At 37.5% G+C, this 16,386-nt stretch overlaps 1 protein-coding gene across 4 annotated transcripts; it reads left to right on the forward strand.

The window, feature by feature from the left end:
* Positions 1–415: 415 nt before the first annotated feature.
* cdc37l1 (cell division cycle 37-like 1) lies at positions 416–16,107 on the forward strand. 4 transcript variants are annotated; one of them, XM_084400561.1, is made up of 8 exons: positions 416–691; positions 3,899–4,168; positions 8,832–8,922; positions 9,012–9,127; positions 9,230–9,352; positions 10,708–10,866; positions 12,759–12,830; positions 14,565–15,908. In XM_084400561.1, exons 1-8 carry the CDS (start codon positions 614–616, stop codon positions 14,676–14,678), a joined length of 1,023 nt encoding a protein of 340 aa, XP_084256687.1. In that variant the 5' UTR covers positions 416–613; the 3' UTR covers positions 14,679–15,908. The 4 variants fall into 4 exon arrangements, with proteins under 4 accessions (XP_084256687.1, XP_084256689.1, XP_084256686.1 ...); XM_084400560.1 differs by having other exon boundaries at positions 479–691; positions 3,857–4,168; XM_084400563.1 differs by lacking the exon at positions 12,759–12,830 and having other exon boundaries at positions 14,565–16,107.
* The last annotated feature ends 279 nt before the right edge of the window (positions 16,108–16,386 follow it).

Here is a 16,386-nt window from a genome sequence, read left to right on the forward strand (position 1 = left end):
AAAGAATCAATTGGCATTTTACATTTAATCATTTAGCAGACGCTTTTATCCAAAGCGACTTACATTTCAGTACATTACATTACGATTTCAGTAGCCAAGACATGTAACCTGTACATATATAATTCACTGAATTAATCTGTGAACATATGATAATTTTTTAAAGCACGGATTCAAAGGATTCCAGTCACTGAAATAAATGAAAAATCCCACTCAGGATATTAATACTATTCTATGATAATGATATATATCATAACAGAAAAATAAATAATAATCTAACATTTATATCTAACATAAATAAAACTAATAAATAAATAAAACTAAAAAAAAATAATAATAACAATAAAAATTGTTAATAATATTCTTTGAAAATATTCTTTTCTGGGCTTTATCATGTGATTAGAGTTTGGCGTCACGTGACGAGTGATCGCGTCAGCGCACGGAAGTTGTCATAACGAGCTAAAAAGAGGTACAGAGAGGACTGCTGATGTTATAGCCTGAAAATAACTCTCTCTGCTCGCTTACATCCCACCGAATTGCGTGTGCTTTTCGGATAATAAGCTTAATAAGCAGCAGAACACGTCCCGCGGCTCCAGGACAGAGTTTAAGCAGCGATATGGAGTGGTTTGGAGGCGGCGTGTTCCCCACTGAACAGGACCCAAAGGGAAACATGCCCCGCACACACCCACACGAGGTACCCGAGAAAGTTCACCAGTGCTTCACTTATTACCCGAGGCCTTTTCATTGTGCTTTAAATCAACACGAGGTTGCCGTCTCTATGCGTTTACACTTGAAACCGTGCGGAGATGTGCGGTAAAGTCGTCGTTAGTTTGCGCTAGCTGGATTAACGTTACTAACGTTAGAGGCTGCAGTAAAAGTTTCCGCAGGATGAGCAGAGAAACAAGGCTGGATCTCGATACGTGCCCGTTTTCCGGGGACAGTCCCGGGTTTTGTTGTTCTGTCCCCGGAAATGTCTTGTACACCCGCAAATACATGACAAAAAAGCCCGACCAACATACAGCATTAATAAAAAATGAAATTTCAATAATAACAAAGGAGATTTCAGTGATATTTTGACCATTGAAACCGGTTTCTATTTCAGAAATCTGGTCACCTTAACCTAGACAGCATTTTTGGGCATCGCAATCACACATCTCCGATAGGTTTATCTGTGCATTTAACTGTGAGGATCTTTGACATGAGATCATGAGCCTGTGTTTTCGGTCTCGTGTTGACAAGCTTGTTCTGACAGCTGAGGATAATGAGTGCTTTATTATTAGATCCATTACAATGCCACTACTACTTTGATGGCTCACAGTTGTGGTGTTTATCTCTGTAGTAACTACACTGCAAGTGCATAACATAGAGATCACATAAAAACAGCCTGGGCCTATTTTAAATCAAACTCAAGAATGAAAATAATTTTTTGGAGATAAAAAAGGCTTATTCAATCCACTTTGGAGGATTTTAGATGGAAGTACATTGTTATGCTGTTCTTTTTACAGTTTGACAAATGCATTGGGGAAAAAATATAACTGTACCACCAACCTCATGAAATATCTGAATTTAAAGGGGTTGTGATCCCATTTTATTTGATCTTTCAACATGTAAGAGGTCATTGTGCTATGCAAATATCCTGTAAATTTCGCAACTCAAAACTTCCTCGTTAGTCCAAAAACAGCTTTTATTGAAGCCAAGCTCAGAAAACAACTCGTTTAAGATTTTGCCACATTATTACATCATAGTGAGACGAAAGACCGCCTCTACAGAAGATCAACGCCTACTTCTACATCATTGCCTCTTTAGCCCCGCCCACCGATTCACACATGTCATGTAGTGGTAAATGCAAGACAAACACAGGATTGATTACTCCAGCAACAAAATGATCTTCTGAGGATTACACAGTCAAAGCACAGTCTTTGCATTGCCCTCCTTGTGATCCTAACATTAAGAAAGCACGGATGAACTTTATTTTTACTTTATTTTAACTTTATTTCTAGCGAAGTCAGATCGTGTCAGTAAGACACTGTTCGTTTGTTTGCTTCATGTTACTGCGGATTCGTTTTTAAACGAGACAAAAGCAGGCTTTTCGCAGAGACTGAAAATAAAAGATGATGCAGTGACGACTACACTGGATCCGACAGTAATAATGTCGCAACACACAAGTGTGAGTAACAATGTTTTTACCTTGTGTCAGTATTGCTGACACTGATCGTTTGATACTGAATATTTATACTGTAGCGTCGCAGTCAACCTGAACAGTTGTGATTTGCTGTTTTTTTTGTTTTTTTTTTGCCGTTAATGTGTTGGCTTATCGGATATGGAAGAACGCACATTAAGAACGCTGCTTTTGTTATTGTTTTGATCGAAGCCAATCGCTCTAATCATGAATAAAAGCTTCAGTGATCGACATTTGTTTTGTCATCAGCACGACATTACAACACATTTAATTTTATTTAAAACACGACACTGCAAAGGACAATGTATGTTTTTCACTTTATTGCAAAGGAGGAACTGAATAGCCTATAAGAACAGCAAAGCATTGTGACAAGTACATTCATAATTGGTTTCCACGAAACACCGTAAGTTATCTTTTGTCAATTGTAACTATTGTAAGTACTTTAACTTTATTTGCCATAACCAGGACTTATAAAGCATATGTAAAATGCATTAATGTTTCACATTGTTGGCAAATGTTTCAACTATGTAACAAGATTTTTTTTAACATTGGATGTTTTTAAAAGACTATCACACGTGTAATGGCCGGACATTGAAAATTATTTTAATATGCAAAACTGTTACTCAATCATAGCAGAGGGCGTTCACTTGCAAGTCTTGAATGCGACATGCCCATCGAAATGGAGAGTAAAAAACAGGATAGAAAGTAACTTAAATTAGTAAATTAGGATGTTTTTTGATGTAAAAATCTTGATGACATTATAAATATTCAGGCTTGAAAAAGTCATTTAAATGTGTAAAATAATTATATTGTTTTTGGCTAAATATTGCTCTTTACGAGTACGTATGTAAAGTAAAACTTCCTTGCAAACTAATGTACTAACATCACTCTTTTTGTTGAGTTTCTTACTGAAGACATTTTTGTATACTAAATGTTTTTTTTAAATCTAATAATTCGAAAGATTGTTGCTTGCCATATATATATATAAATCTGACCCTGCAGTCTTTATATAAAATTATATTTTGTATATATAAGAAACCTCTTACATTCACCAAGGATGCATTTATTTGATCAAATAAATACAGTAAAAAACAGTAATATTGTGAAATATTATTGTTAAATAGCTGTTTTTTCTATTATTATAAAATGTAATTTATTCCTGTGATCAAAGCTGAATTTTCAGCAACATTACTCCAGTCTTCAGTTTCACATGATCCTCCAGAAATCATTCTGATATGATGATTTGATGCTCAGGAAACATAAATGTTATAATTTTTAAAAATGATGGTTCATATTTTTATGGAAAATGAGATGCAGTTTTTTTTAAAGGATTTTTTGACAAATAGAAAGTTCAAACGAACAATATTTTTGAAATAGAACTCTTTTGCAATAATATAAATGTAATTACTGTTCCTTTTGATCAATTTAATGTGATATCGATGATTAAAATGATCAATTTATTTAAAATATTACTGACCCCAAGCTTCTAAATGGTAGTGTATAGAGATATATGTTAAACTTTTCTGGAAAATTCAAGGGAATTTTGTGTCCAAAAAGAATGGCAACCCTGATGGTTAAGAGTTCAGTGCTGCTAGCTTTGTGATGTCGCTGTCATTGAGGACTGGATCTGTTGCAAAAACAGAGCAACGTTCTTAATGAATCTCTGAATTTTCCATGCAGACTGTAATGATTAGTGGGCGTTATCTCTGTGTCCCGTCACAGCCCAGTGCGGAGAGTATGGCGTCTCTGTGCCAGAGTCAGCAGCGCTGTTTGGAGGCCTCCATCGCGTCCCAGTGGCAGCTGGCAGAAGCACAGGACCAGCTCTGCGGTTTGGAGCTTCACAGCTCTGAGTCTGTGGAGCAGGAGCGCGCACGAGCCCTGGCCTCCTCCGCTGAGCTCTCACAGACCGAACAGGAGTGGAGACATAAGGAGAGGATGCTGGGAAGAAGCCCCACTCTGTGTCCTGAGGCCAGCCGAGATGTGTTTAACAAGGTATCTTAAATCAACACTCTAGAAAAGTCATTCAGTGTTCATGTCATGCTTATTTCTGCATTATACGATATGCCACAGGGCTGCTGTTATCTCAGCACTTAACAGGCAAACAGGCAAATAAACGGATAAAATAAATGCATATGCACTTAGTTTGTTACTTTCTTCTGAACAGCTAAATGTACACTCCAGTTCGTAAGTCTGGGGTCAGTAAGATGAAAAACAGTAATACTTTAATTCATCAAGGACACATTAAATTGATGAAAAGTGCTAAAGACATTTATATAATGTTACAACACATTTCTATTTCAAATAAATGCTGTTCTTTTGAACTCTATTCATCAAAGAATCCTGAGAAAAATGTATCACAGTTCAAAACAGATTTTTTTTTTAACCATGTTTGTGTAATAATTAGAGATGCACCGATTACAATTTTCTAGGCCGATTCCGATTTCCGATTTTTCACTGAGTTTGACCTGCCGATACCGATTTTAGCCGATTCCGATTTAATTTTTTTCTAACCACTTTACAGCACACACAAATATTTATTTTCCATCTTTTCTTTAACCCTTTCACGCGTAAGTTTAAAATATTCTAACTGACACCCCCACCCCCCGAGTGAGTTTTTTCGCGAACGTTCCCTTTAATGTTTCCATGGCGACGCGTCACGCGATACACCGCAGCCACAATAAAACTGTATGACAGATGTGTGTCGCTTTTATTTCACTTTTCCTTTTTTATTCAAAATATTCACAAACTTGCTTACCATGTCATCAACTAGCCTATCTGATATTCCGATTCTCAAATACGTGTAAGTGAGTGGTCGTTTAAAAACCTTTAATCTTGATCTATAATGAGATGGGCGCCGCGCAATGTTGTCCTGTCAGTCGGATTTACAGCACGTGAATTAATAAATAGTTTCTCCGAAATAAATGCAAGAAAGTGGCCGGTGAACTGAGAAGAATAGAGTAAACTTTATAGTTACTTCCCCTATGTTTGTCTGATATGAATAACACACATGTCGGCAAATTATATTATATTTGAATAGATTGTTATTGCTGCTTCCACAGACATCAGTGTGTGTTTTACAAACTCCAAATGTATTGCTTATGTGTATTTAAATATCTGAAACCTAAAATAAACATTATGAGGTTGAAAACACTGCTTAGTTGTGCCATAACAGCGCTGAACGCGTCCGACTCTGGCTCAGCGCCAGCCAACGCGCGAAAGCACAGTTTGAATCTGGCAGTTATGCGACGTCACTGAACATCTAAATCTGGCACCGCACCGTACTCTCATGGGCACAGACATACAAATCTCATATATGAGACCGTACCGCTCAAAAGGTTAATCATGCGGCGCCCGAGTGCATTTGACCGGCATAAAATCGGCATATGTCAGACTGACCGGCCGGTCGCCGGTCATGGCCGATCACGTGAAAATCGGCCAATTCCGGTCACCAGCCGATCAATCGGTGCATCTCTAGTAATAATACTTGTACAATAAAGCATTATGCTGAATATCCTGGCCTTTCCTTTCTTTATAATGAAGGGGTCAAGCTTCTAATTGGCCCAAAAAAGTAGCCCATACAGAATGACTTGTGCACTATAGTCCAATTCTTTTGACGGCATACTATAATGATTGTGTGACAACAGGCATCGTTATTCACTAATAATCTTCCACTCCAGTGAGCTGCTAAAGTTGCGTTTCACTAGTTGACTTTTTTTTTATATACGTTTATATACATTTATATACTTCCCTAGTTTAAAAATGACTAGTTATGGTGGTGTTGTGCCAGCAGTAATGGACTTCTTTATACTCCGTTTATGGATATACCACCACAAGTCCACTTTTATGATGAAAAATATCTAGTAAAATTAATCCTTTTTCATTCTGCAATAGTTCATCAATATGTAGCAGCAGTGAAATGTGGACTTTTCAAACCCTTTTCTTTCTTTTTTTATTTTATTTGGATTATTAGACTGAACATTTTTACTGGCCCCACCACAAACAAAGGAATATATAAATTAATTAATATAGGTATAGTTTTTATTGTGTTTGACTCCAAAGAAGGTTATGACACCAAATTTCAGATGAAATTTCATAATTCTTGATTACAATTTTGATCCCACAGCAAAAACTACTAGCCTAACCAATAAATAAGTTCAGATCTCATACAACCGCGTCAGTACAGTCAGATCAGTAATATTGCTGAATATTAAGTGTCCTTAACTAAGCGAGCCAGAGACGACAGTGGCAAGGAACCCAAACTCCATCAGGTGACGGGGTGGAGAAAAAAACCTTGGGAGAAACCGGGCTCAGTCTGGGGTCCGTTCTCCTCTGGCCGACGAACAAACAGTGTATGATTATGATTCAGGCTGCATCACGAGTCAGAATCAGATTTTGGATCGGTAGCATTCAAATGTTCATCCAGTTCCTTTTACTTAAAGATCAGATTCATCACGCCAGTATGGAGACGAGGCTGGTCATAGATCTGTGCAGAGGACTTGTCTGGTTCTTGTGGTCTTTGCTGAGGATCTGTGCCGACAGATGTTGTGTCGACGAGGCCTTCACAGGGGACTGACTAGTTGACAGGATCTCTGCTGACATTCAGGGCTGCGTTGAGGTCGTGTCTAGGTGCAGGTCGACCGTCTGATCTGGATACGGCCCGGATACGGCTGACTACGGTAACCTCGGGATAAACAGAGAGACTTAATATTAGCATAGATGCCATTTTACTTATGATGTATCAAGTACATCAGGTGTTATAGGAAGTGTTCCCGGGTCCGGTTGACAATTTATGCAGCCTAACCATCCTTTAATGGATGTGAATTATAGAAATGTGATAATGTGTATTCCAGATTTAAACTGAGAGTGTGTCTGCTACCCAAACAAGGCTAGGAAGACTATTCCAGAGTTTAGGTGGTAAATAGGAAAAGGATCTACCGTTGATTTTGATATTCTAGGTATTATCAACTGGCCAGAATTTTGAGATCGCAATAGACGTGAAGGACTATAATGCGTTAAGAGCTCGCTCAAGTACTGAGGAGTTAAAACATTTAGTGCTTTGTAAGTAATTAGCAGGATTTTTTAAATGTATACTATGTTTAATAAGGAGCCAGTGCAGTGTTGACAGAACCGGGCTAATATGGTCATACTTCCTGGTTCTGGTAAGAACTCGAGCTGCTGCGTTTTGGACCAGCTGGAGTTTGTTTATTAAGTGTGCAGGGCAACCACCCATAAAGAGCATTACAATAATCTAGCCTTGAGGTCATGAACACATCAACTAACTGTTCCGCATTTGTCATTGAGAGCATATGTTGTTATTTATATATATTTAAAGTATATCATAGTCTTCACTGAAGCATAGTCTTCACTGTATAAATTAAATATAGATTATTCCTTATTAAGCTTACAGAAGTTATTACAGAGTCCTTTTGTTTGACTGTTATATTAGGCTGCTGTCCCTTTAAGACAAATATAGTGTTACACATGCGTTTTATTTCTCAACTGTTTACGTTCACACATTTACACAGGTGCTTTGCGAGAACCGAATTCAGTTCAATTTCACGTCTTCAAGCGTCTGAATATTTAAATTGGCAGTCCTATTTGATGAGCCCTGAGTCTGACTATTCGTTTTTTGTTTTAATTTCATTTGGTATAGTTTGTCAGTTACATTTACATTACATTTATGCATTTGGCAGACGCTTTTATGCAAAGCGACTTACATTGCATTCAAAGGTACACATTTACATTCTTATCAGTTCTTGCTTTCCCTGGGAATCGAACCCATGACCTGCAAGCGCCAGCGCTCTACTGTTTGAGCTACAGGAATCAAACAGCCGTTCACAGTTACATCTGTTGTCTGTTTGTAGTGTCTTTGTGCTTGCATATTCATGTTTACCAGTGAAATTCTGTCCTAAAAGTGCATTTGCGATATGGGAAAGTGTCAGTTAATACCTGGGTCAAAATTGACCCGGAACACAATAAGTGTTACAATGTACAATTTATTTTTTAAATGGTTGTGTCTCTTAAATACCTTTTTTAAAAATCTGAAATAAATTGTGTGTATTTTGATAGTATTCTTAGCTCGTTTGCTTCACATACTAAAACCTGGAATTTTGGAGATATATATATATATATATAATTTTTTTTTTTTTTTTTTTTTTACACTTTACAATAAGGTTTCATTTGTTAACATAAATTAACTACATTAGTTAACTAACAATGAACAATATTTCAACAGCATTTACTAATCTTAGTTTATGTGAATCTCAACATTTACTAAAACATTTTAAAGGTCAAAAGTTGTATCTGTTAACACTAGTTAATGTACTGTGACCTAACATGAACATGAAATTTATTATTAACTAACCTTAACGAAGGTTAATAAACGCTGTAAAAATATATTTCTCATTGTTATTTCATGTTAATTAATGCGTTAACTAATGTTAACAAATAAAACCTTATTGTAAAGCTTTACCAACATTTTTATGTACCTCAAAAACTGACCCGAGTGCAATAGGAGGAATATAATTAATGATCCATTTGATACAAAAATGGATGTTATTGCCCATTTGTTTTGTGTGCTTGCACAAAATCTGAATTGAACACATTAAGTGTTAGTGTGTAGATTGCTGATGCCCCTTTTCTCGGTTTTTCCTAGAGTATCATAAACATGTCACAGTCTTGGCCTAATGAATCTGATCATGATAAGGGCTTCAACCAGCGCAATGAAGAACTCTTGAAACATTTTGGTAAGTTATGGGGTTTGTGTTTGATTTGAATGCTTATTAACGGAGACTGTTGATCATAATGGAGGTTGTCGCTTCTTCTGATTGGACAGGTATGTTGAGGAGGTGGGATGATAGTCAGCGCTTTCTAGCAGAGTACCACCATCTCATCTGTGAAGAAACGGCCAATTACCTGATCCTGTGGTGCTTCCGTCTGCAGGCAGAGCAAGTGAGTCCTCCTTCATTTTCAAAATAATATTCTACCTGTACTGTTTCTGTAGTTTGTAGTATGTAATCTGTGCACTGATCACATGACCTGCCGCTTCTGCAGAAAGAGGCCCTAATGGAGCAGGTGGCTCATCAGGCCGTCGTCATGCAGTTTATTCTGGAAATGGCCCGCAACACACAGCAAGACCCACGAGGCTGCTTCCGTCAGTTCTTTCAGAAAGCCAAAGTGAGACTCGCATCTGCACTGCAGCGCTGCAGACATCACCTTCAACCGGTTTTACAAGACATTACACATCTCTTACTGTACACCAGATATTCAACCAGAGAGGTGCAATAATAAAGTCCTCAAGGATGTGGAATGGGGAATAATTTATTATTTTAAATGTAATTTATTCCTGTGATGGTAAAGTTGTATTTTCAGCATCATTACTCCAGTCTTCAGTGTCACATGATCCTTCAGAAATCATTATAATATGATGATTTGGAGTAATGATGCTGAAAATTCAGCCTTAATCAAAGGAATAAATTACATTTAAAATAATTTCAATAGAAGACAGTTATTTTAAATTACAATAATATTGAACAATATTACTTTTTTTCAAATAAATGCAGCCTTGGAGAGCAGAAGAGACTTCTTCCAACAACATTAAAAAAATCGTAATTATTCCAAATGTTTGTAGTTAATGAGTGAGTGTGAGGCCCCGTCTACACCTGGTATTAAGATGTGTTTTGCTTGATCGGATCACAAGTAGACGAGGGAGACACATTCTGTTTACACCTGGTGTTTTCATCTCTCTTAGTCTCTTTTGTCCTCTTTCGACCACTTCTGTCCTGAATTCTTCTAGGGGAAGGTCTATGTGTGGGTTAATGAATGGGCTTTTTCAGATCTTTTGATCTAATGGACGAAATAAGCTCGCACAATTTACATATGAATGCGACCGGAGATGACAGAAAAACACAGAGAGCATCAGATTTCTTGTCTGCTCTGACAGACACAAGGCCAGCTGAACGCTGTGAGTGTGTGTTAGAAATCAGGAATGGTGAGAGAGAATTGTGCTTGTTTTGTTTTTTCTCTTCAAACCAAAGTTGAGTCTCCAGTCTACAAAGTTTAAATCCCGTCTGGCTTTTAAAGCGCGCTTCCAATAATGTTTGCGCATTAGGTCAGCAGGCAGGTCTGTTCGAACTCATTCGACCACATGAGCGTCTACGCTACAAAAGCAATCCGGTCGAATGTGTCTTCAACTACCTCTGGAAGTGGTCAAAACTGGACAAGCTCAAAACGTTTTACACCTGTGTTTAGCCTCGTCCACTTCAACCAAATCAACCACCGATCAACCATAACATACCAGGTGTAAACAGGGCCTGAGTGTTATGCAATAATGTCAGTGACCACTAGAGAGAGACATGACATAACTGACAGCCCGAGGCCAGGAAACAGCAATAGAGGACAGATGAAGTTCATATCCACACATTCATCCATGTCATGTGATTGAACTCACTGAAAGTGAAAACTTTGAATGCACTTTGAATCAATTTTAATCTTGCTTTGCTCTTTTTTTTTTTTCTTTTTTTTTTTTAAAGGCAGGGCAGGAGGGATACTTGGATGTCTTCCACACAGAACTCAAAGCCTTCAAGCAGAGATTGAAAGAGTGTACCATGAAATCAAACGATGCAGTGCACCAAAATACACCGCCAGGCTGTCGCCTCGACCCCAAGGAGGTTTTGGAGTCTTTGCCACCGGTAGGAATGATCATACGCGTAATTTGCAGGTGGGACATTGTCCCCAACACTTTTTGCCAGGGTCAATATTGTCCAAACCACTTTTTGAAACATCTCGGGGCACGGATGTACCGTATACAAATGAAACATCTTCAGTTGACTAGCACTAGTACTCATTTTGTTCGTTTGTGTTAAAGGGGTGGTATAATGCCCTTTTCACAAGATGTAAAATAATGTGAAGTTATTTCGTATGTATGTGAAGTTTTAGCTCAAAATACCCCACAGATATTTTTATGTTCAAACCTGAGTCAGAAAGATGGAGAAACTCAAGAAGAAGTGAAAACATGTAGACAACATTTCTGAATGTTTAGTTGGTGAATTTATGTAGCTGATGTGTAGATATCTTCTAGTCATTGATTATCATATTCTGTCTTGATAATCCATAAATTGTGTTCAGGGGGCGGGGTTTATGTAAATTTTAGGGTTTGTGATGTCACTAACCCGGGAGGAATGTGGTGTACTCCCTACCAGCCGTTTGTTGCAGTCCTTAAAAAGCTCCCTTTGCTTTGAACTTTGAGCGTTGAAACTTTGCAGATGTTGTTTATGCTCAAACAGCAACATTACACACTAACTAAAGTTAGAAAAGGCGATCTGGCGCTGGATTGTGTTGATTTTGAAATCATGGCGAGTCCTCGTTGCCGCTGTTATCAGTTCTCTCTTGGCGCTCGTGCAACCTCACACAGACGAAGCGCTTCAATCTTTCGCTTAACGCTGTTGCGGAGACTCTCTGTTCGTTCCGTGAAATCGCAAAACAAAATGCGCACAAACGTGTCCCTGCTCTTGATATACAATCACTGATGCACATCTTCAAGAAAATGAATAAACTATACGAGGGATTAGAACACAAACCTCTCTGACACGCTTGACTAAAGTAGGACCGCCAGACCGTTACAGCACACAAACGTCTATTGCGGATCTGTGTATTTATTCACTGACGTGAAGAATCTCGGGAATATCAATATATTGAATTATAGTAGATGTAAGGATGAAACATTACATCACATTAAACATGACTTCTATTTTGATAAATTAAACTCAATGTAGGCTACTTTATCGTAATGTTATTTTTACTGCAATTGTTATTGTAGGTTACATATCTCATATAGCGCTGTATTAGCCACTGCCACCCACTTTTTAAAACAAAGTTACGCCACTGGGAATGATAATTGAATCTCTCAGTTCTATGTGCTGTAATATAATGATGTGTTTTGGCCTCACTGACAGCATGAAGCACAGTGAATCAGAACATGTTTCATGGTTGATATACAGTTATGTAGAGAACCATTTTGAACCAGTGAGATTTCACTGTGGGTCTGAATGCATTGAAAATAGACTCTGATGACAAAATGTATCGTCACACTTAATTCGCAGCTTAATCTTGACAACATATACTGATGTGAACATGTTATCAATGTTGATCAAAAATACAGTAAAGACACTAATATTGTGAAATATTATTACAATTTAAAAGAACCGTTTTCTATTGTAATATATGTTAAAATGTATTTTATTCCTGTGATCAAAGCTGAATTTTCAGCATCATTACTCCAGTCTTCAGTGTCACATGATCCTTCACAAATCATTCTAATATGATGATTTGATGCTCAAGAAACATTTCTGATTATCATCAATGTTGAAAACAGCTGTGCTGCTTCATATTCATGTGGAAATACATTTACATTTCAGGCTTACAGAAGGTTAAAAAAGCTTTTTTTTGTAACAATGTAAGTCTTTACTGTCTCTTTTGATCAATTTAATGCGTCCTTGCAGAACTAAATTCATTTCTTTCCCAACTTTCAAAGGTAGTGTCGCTAGTAGCAAACTATAAAACGAGTCAAATGTTGAATTTGCAGGAGCTGAAAACATGCATCCAGATGCAAGATATGCAGATTCTTCAGAGTGTGCTGAGCAACATGAACCCACAGGTAACGCCGCAGCATAAAGGCCCGTTCACACCAAGGACGATAAAGAGAGAGTTTTTAAAAATCGTTCACACCACAACTATAACGATAAAACGTTGTTGGAATCACTTTCAAATGCTGAAGAACAATAAAAACATTGACAGCCAATCAGAATCCATCCTGCTTTAAAGAGCTCCAGCATTTAAAGTGGCAGACGACAAAACTGGAGCCTGTGCTTAATTACCAGAACGATGTCATGTGTTGGCGAGGAAGCGGATCTAGTTATAGATATCGGTTTTGGTGTGAACAGCACTTTATGCTGTAAAACATCACAACGTGTCAAACATGCAGTTCCCTGATTTATTATTTTAGTACTTTTGGAGAAGAGATTTGTGGCTCTAGTAGTGGTATTGTATAACCCCACAAATGTTATGGTACAGCTTTAGAAAGCATGCCGCATTGTCCAGAGCGTGACCCAAACATTTTTGGCATGAGTCAGGGTCGGTTCTGCACATCTATCAGGTTCTTGAACACTTCCTCCACTTTCAGCGCACTTGCTCTGAACGTCACACACACACTGCTAAGTCAAAGGACAGGGGAAGAGTTGCATAACTGCTTTAATCTGCAGTGTTTCCTTCATCAGAGGAACACAGGCTGACCTATAATCCCTCTTCCTGCGCTGCATCAACATGGATGATTAAAACGCTGCAGTTGAAGGAAAGAGATCACACAAATATTAAAATGGTCATTTATTCACCCTCATTTCGTTCCAAAACCGCTTTCTTCTACTGAGCACAAAGCACGTAGCTTCTTTTCATTTAAGATTTCTTTTTCAAATAAATGCTGTTCTTTTAAACTTTCTATTTATCAAATAATCCTTAAACGTTTCATGGTTTCCACAAAAACATTGATAATAATTATAATAAATGTATCTGGAGCGGCAAATCCGCATATTAGAACGATTTCTGAAGGATCATGTGACACTGAAGACTGTCCCTCTTTCTCTCATCTGAAAATAAAAGTTTGACATTTAAAAGTGGTATATTTTGTCTGAAAACATTTCAGAGTAACATTGATGTTTTTTTAGAAAAAGAATGGAGCAGTCGTGAGTTAGAAGTTATTAAATTCAATGTTCATACTGGTAATTCTCTTATGTTCTTATAAATGTATTATCATGATATAAAGAATTATTGATATATATATAAATATTGATAAAATATGTTTTCTTGCAGTACGCTGGTTTTTGCTGTAGTTCTTGTAAAATGTAACATTTCAAAGAATTTCTCAATGTTTTATGAATAAAAAGGGGTTAAATATAGCAATAGCATGGTAAAAGCATGGTAACATTCAAAAAAATTGAGTTTTTCAAAAAAGTTATGACTTTTATAAGCTTACGTTCCACCAGGTCCATTTGCAGCACTTTGTTTTTAATGCATTATAAGGGTTACAGGGATAGTTCACCAAAATTTTTTAATTCTGTCATCATTCAAGTTGCTCCAAACCATATGAATTTCTTTCTTCTGCAAATACCATGAAAGTCAATGGGGCCCATCAACTGTCTGGTTACCCATATCTTCTTTTGTGTTCAGCAGAAGAAAGAAACTCTTACAGGTTTGGAACAACATGAGGGAGAGTAAATGATGACAGAATTTAAATTTTTGGGTGAACCATCTCTTTAAGCGTACAGCACACTGATCTCTGTGCTGCAAGTCACAGTCTTTGGCCGTTTATTAGTATCCTCTTTCTCAATCATCACAGGTGGCAGAGTATCACGTGAAGCGTTGCTTGGAGGCTGGAGTTTGGACGAATATACCACGAGCCTCCAAAGAGGAGAGTTCAGAAACGGACGAGTGGAGAATGATGGAGACCTAGCAGTGAAGACAAACCTTCAGTAGGAAAACGGCTTTGGGTCGGAGGACAGGAAGAACAAGGGCTGCTGTGCTCAAAGACTTTTCTTTAGTATCCGTGCCTGAATGTGTGCTGCACTTTATATTTGTTTAATAGAGAAAGTATTTTAAAACAAACACAGGAAACTGTATTTTGAGGCACTTATATTTTTGTGCAGATTTTGTTACATTTCTGTTGCTAACTTTTCGTCAATCTGTTTTAGCAGTTTGAAAAAAAAAAAGTTTAGGAAAGTGGCACAAGCAGGAGTGCAAAGGAGAAACTCAAATATTTCTGCATAGTTTGAATTTTTTTGTCGTAAATTGGTTTAAAGTCAACAAGACCAGTGATATTCGAGAAGCCTTTCGCGGTTTTCTTTGTGTTTGAACTTTTTGTTTCATATCCCCACCTTTGGATTGTAATCTATAAAGTCCACTGCACATTGAACTCTAGCTGCTATCTGGGAAGTGTTTCATGTGTCGTGTGTGCATGACCGCAGCAGATAACAGTGGGCTTCCTGCAGATAGAGAAACGACACTGAGGCGGGGCAGGACCACCCACTTTACCGTCATGCTGGGAGTGAGACCTTTGCAGGTCCAACTGTACGGCATGAAAACCAGCAATGTAATGTTGTTACCTACAGTTATAATGAAAGAGATTCACATTTACTGTGTAAAATGTAAACCGGAGGCTCATCGCACTTGGCCGTTGAGTTTGATTTGAGGTTAAAAGCAAAAAAAAATGGCAAACGTCAGCGAAAAATCTGTCATTATTTTCTCACCCTCACTAACCTGTATGACTTATTTTCTTCTGTGGAACATAAATGAAGATATTTAAAAATATATATATATTTATTTATACAATGAAGGTCAATGGGGTCCAAACAATGTTTTTTTTGGACCCCATTCACTTTCATTATATAGTCAAATCCAAAAAACTTTCTTCTAATTATGCATTTTGCGTTCTACACAGACGAGAGTAAGTCATACATGTTTGAAACAACATGAGGGTTGTGTAAAACGATGACATAATGTGCTTTTTGGGGTGAATTGAGCTTTTCCTTACCACGGTTTTAGAAAACTGACTTCTATTCATTGATATAGTTGCATTGAAACCCTGCCGAAGCTGTTTGCGCATCACATCCCGCCAGTTTGCATTGCTTGTACTGCACACAGCATTTACAGCAAACCTAGGATTTGTGTTATAATAAATGTGGTGATATTGTGCAAGTCTTTTACGATCAGATCAAACAAACTGAATTCAATCTTTAGACCCACAGTATTGCTGACTGCTTGAAATGTTTGATTTCACTGTTTTTAAAATAACATTTGAGCAGGTTATAAATGTTTTGCTAGCTCTCTGTGAGAGGGATTCTCCTCTGATTACATGCGCGCAATAAACTCTGGCTTAAAATGTTGTTTTTGGGGGAGGGGCTTTTATTTGATTGACCGTGAGGTTAGTGGGTTGTACAATGAAAGTAGGATAAAATATACAATACGTGCTTCTTTTGGCACGTCCACTCAACAAAAGGAACATAAGGCATCGGTCATAAAATTTAACGATCTTAATAAGTTAATATATGGTGTTGTATGAACAAACGTGGGAGATACCGGTAGTGATTGAGAAAATACTGGATCATTACTGGTGACATTGATAAGAAAAAATTATAATTTCCTTTTTATTGTTATTATCGCTC

The sequence above is a fragment of the Rutilus rutilus genome (assembly GCF_951802725.1).
Source record: "Rutilus rutilus genome assembly, chromosome: 25".
Lineage (NCBI taxonomy): Eukaryota > Metazoa > Chordata > Actinopteri > Cypriniformes > Leuciscidae > Rutilus > Rutilus rutilus.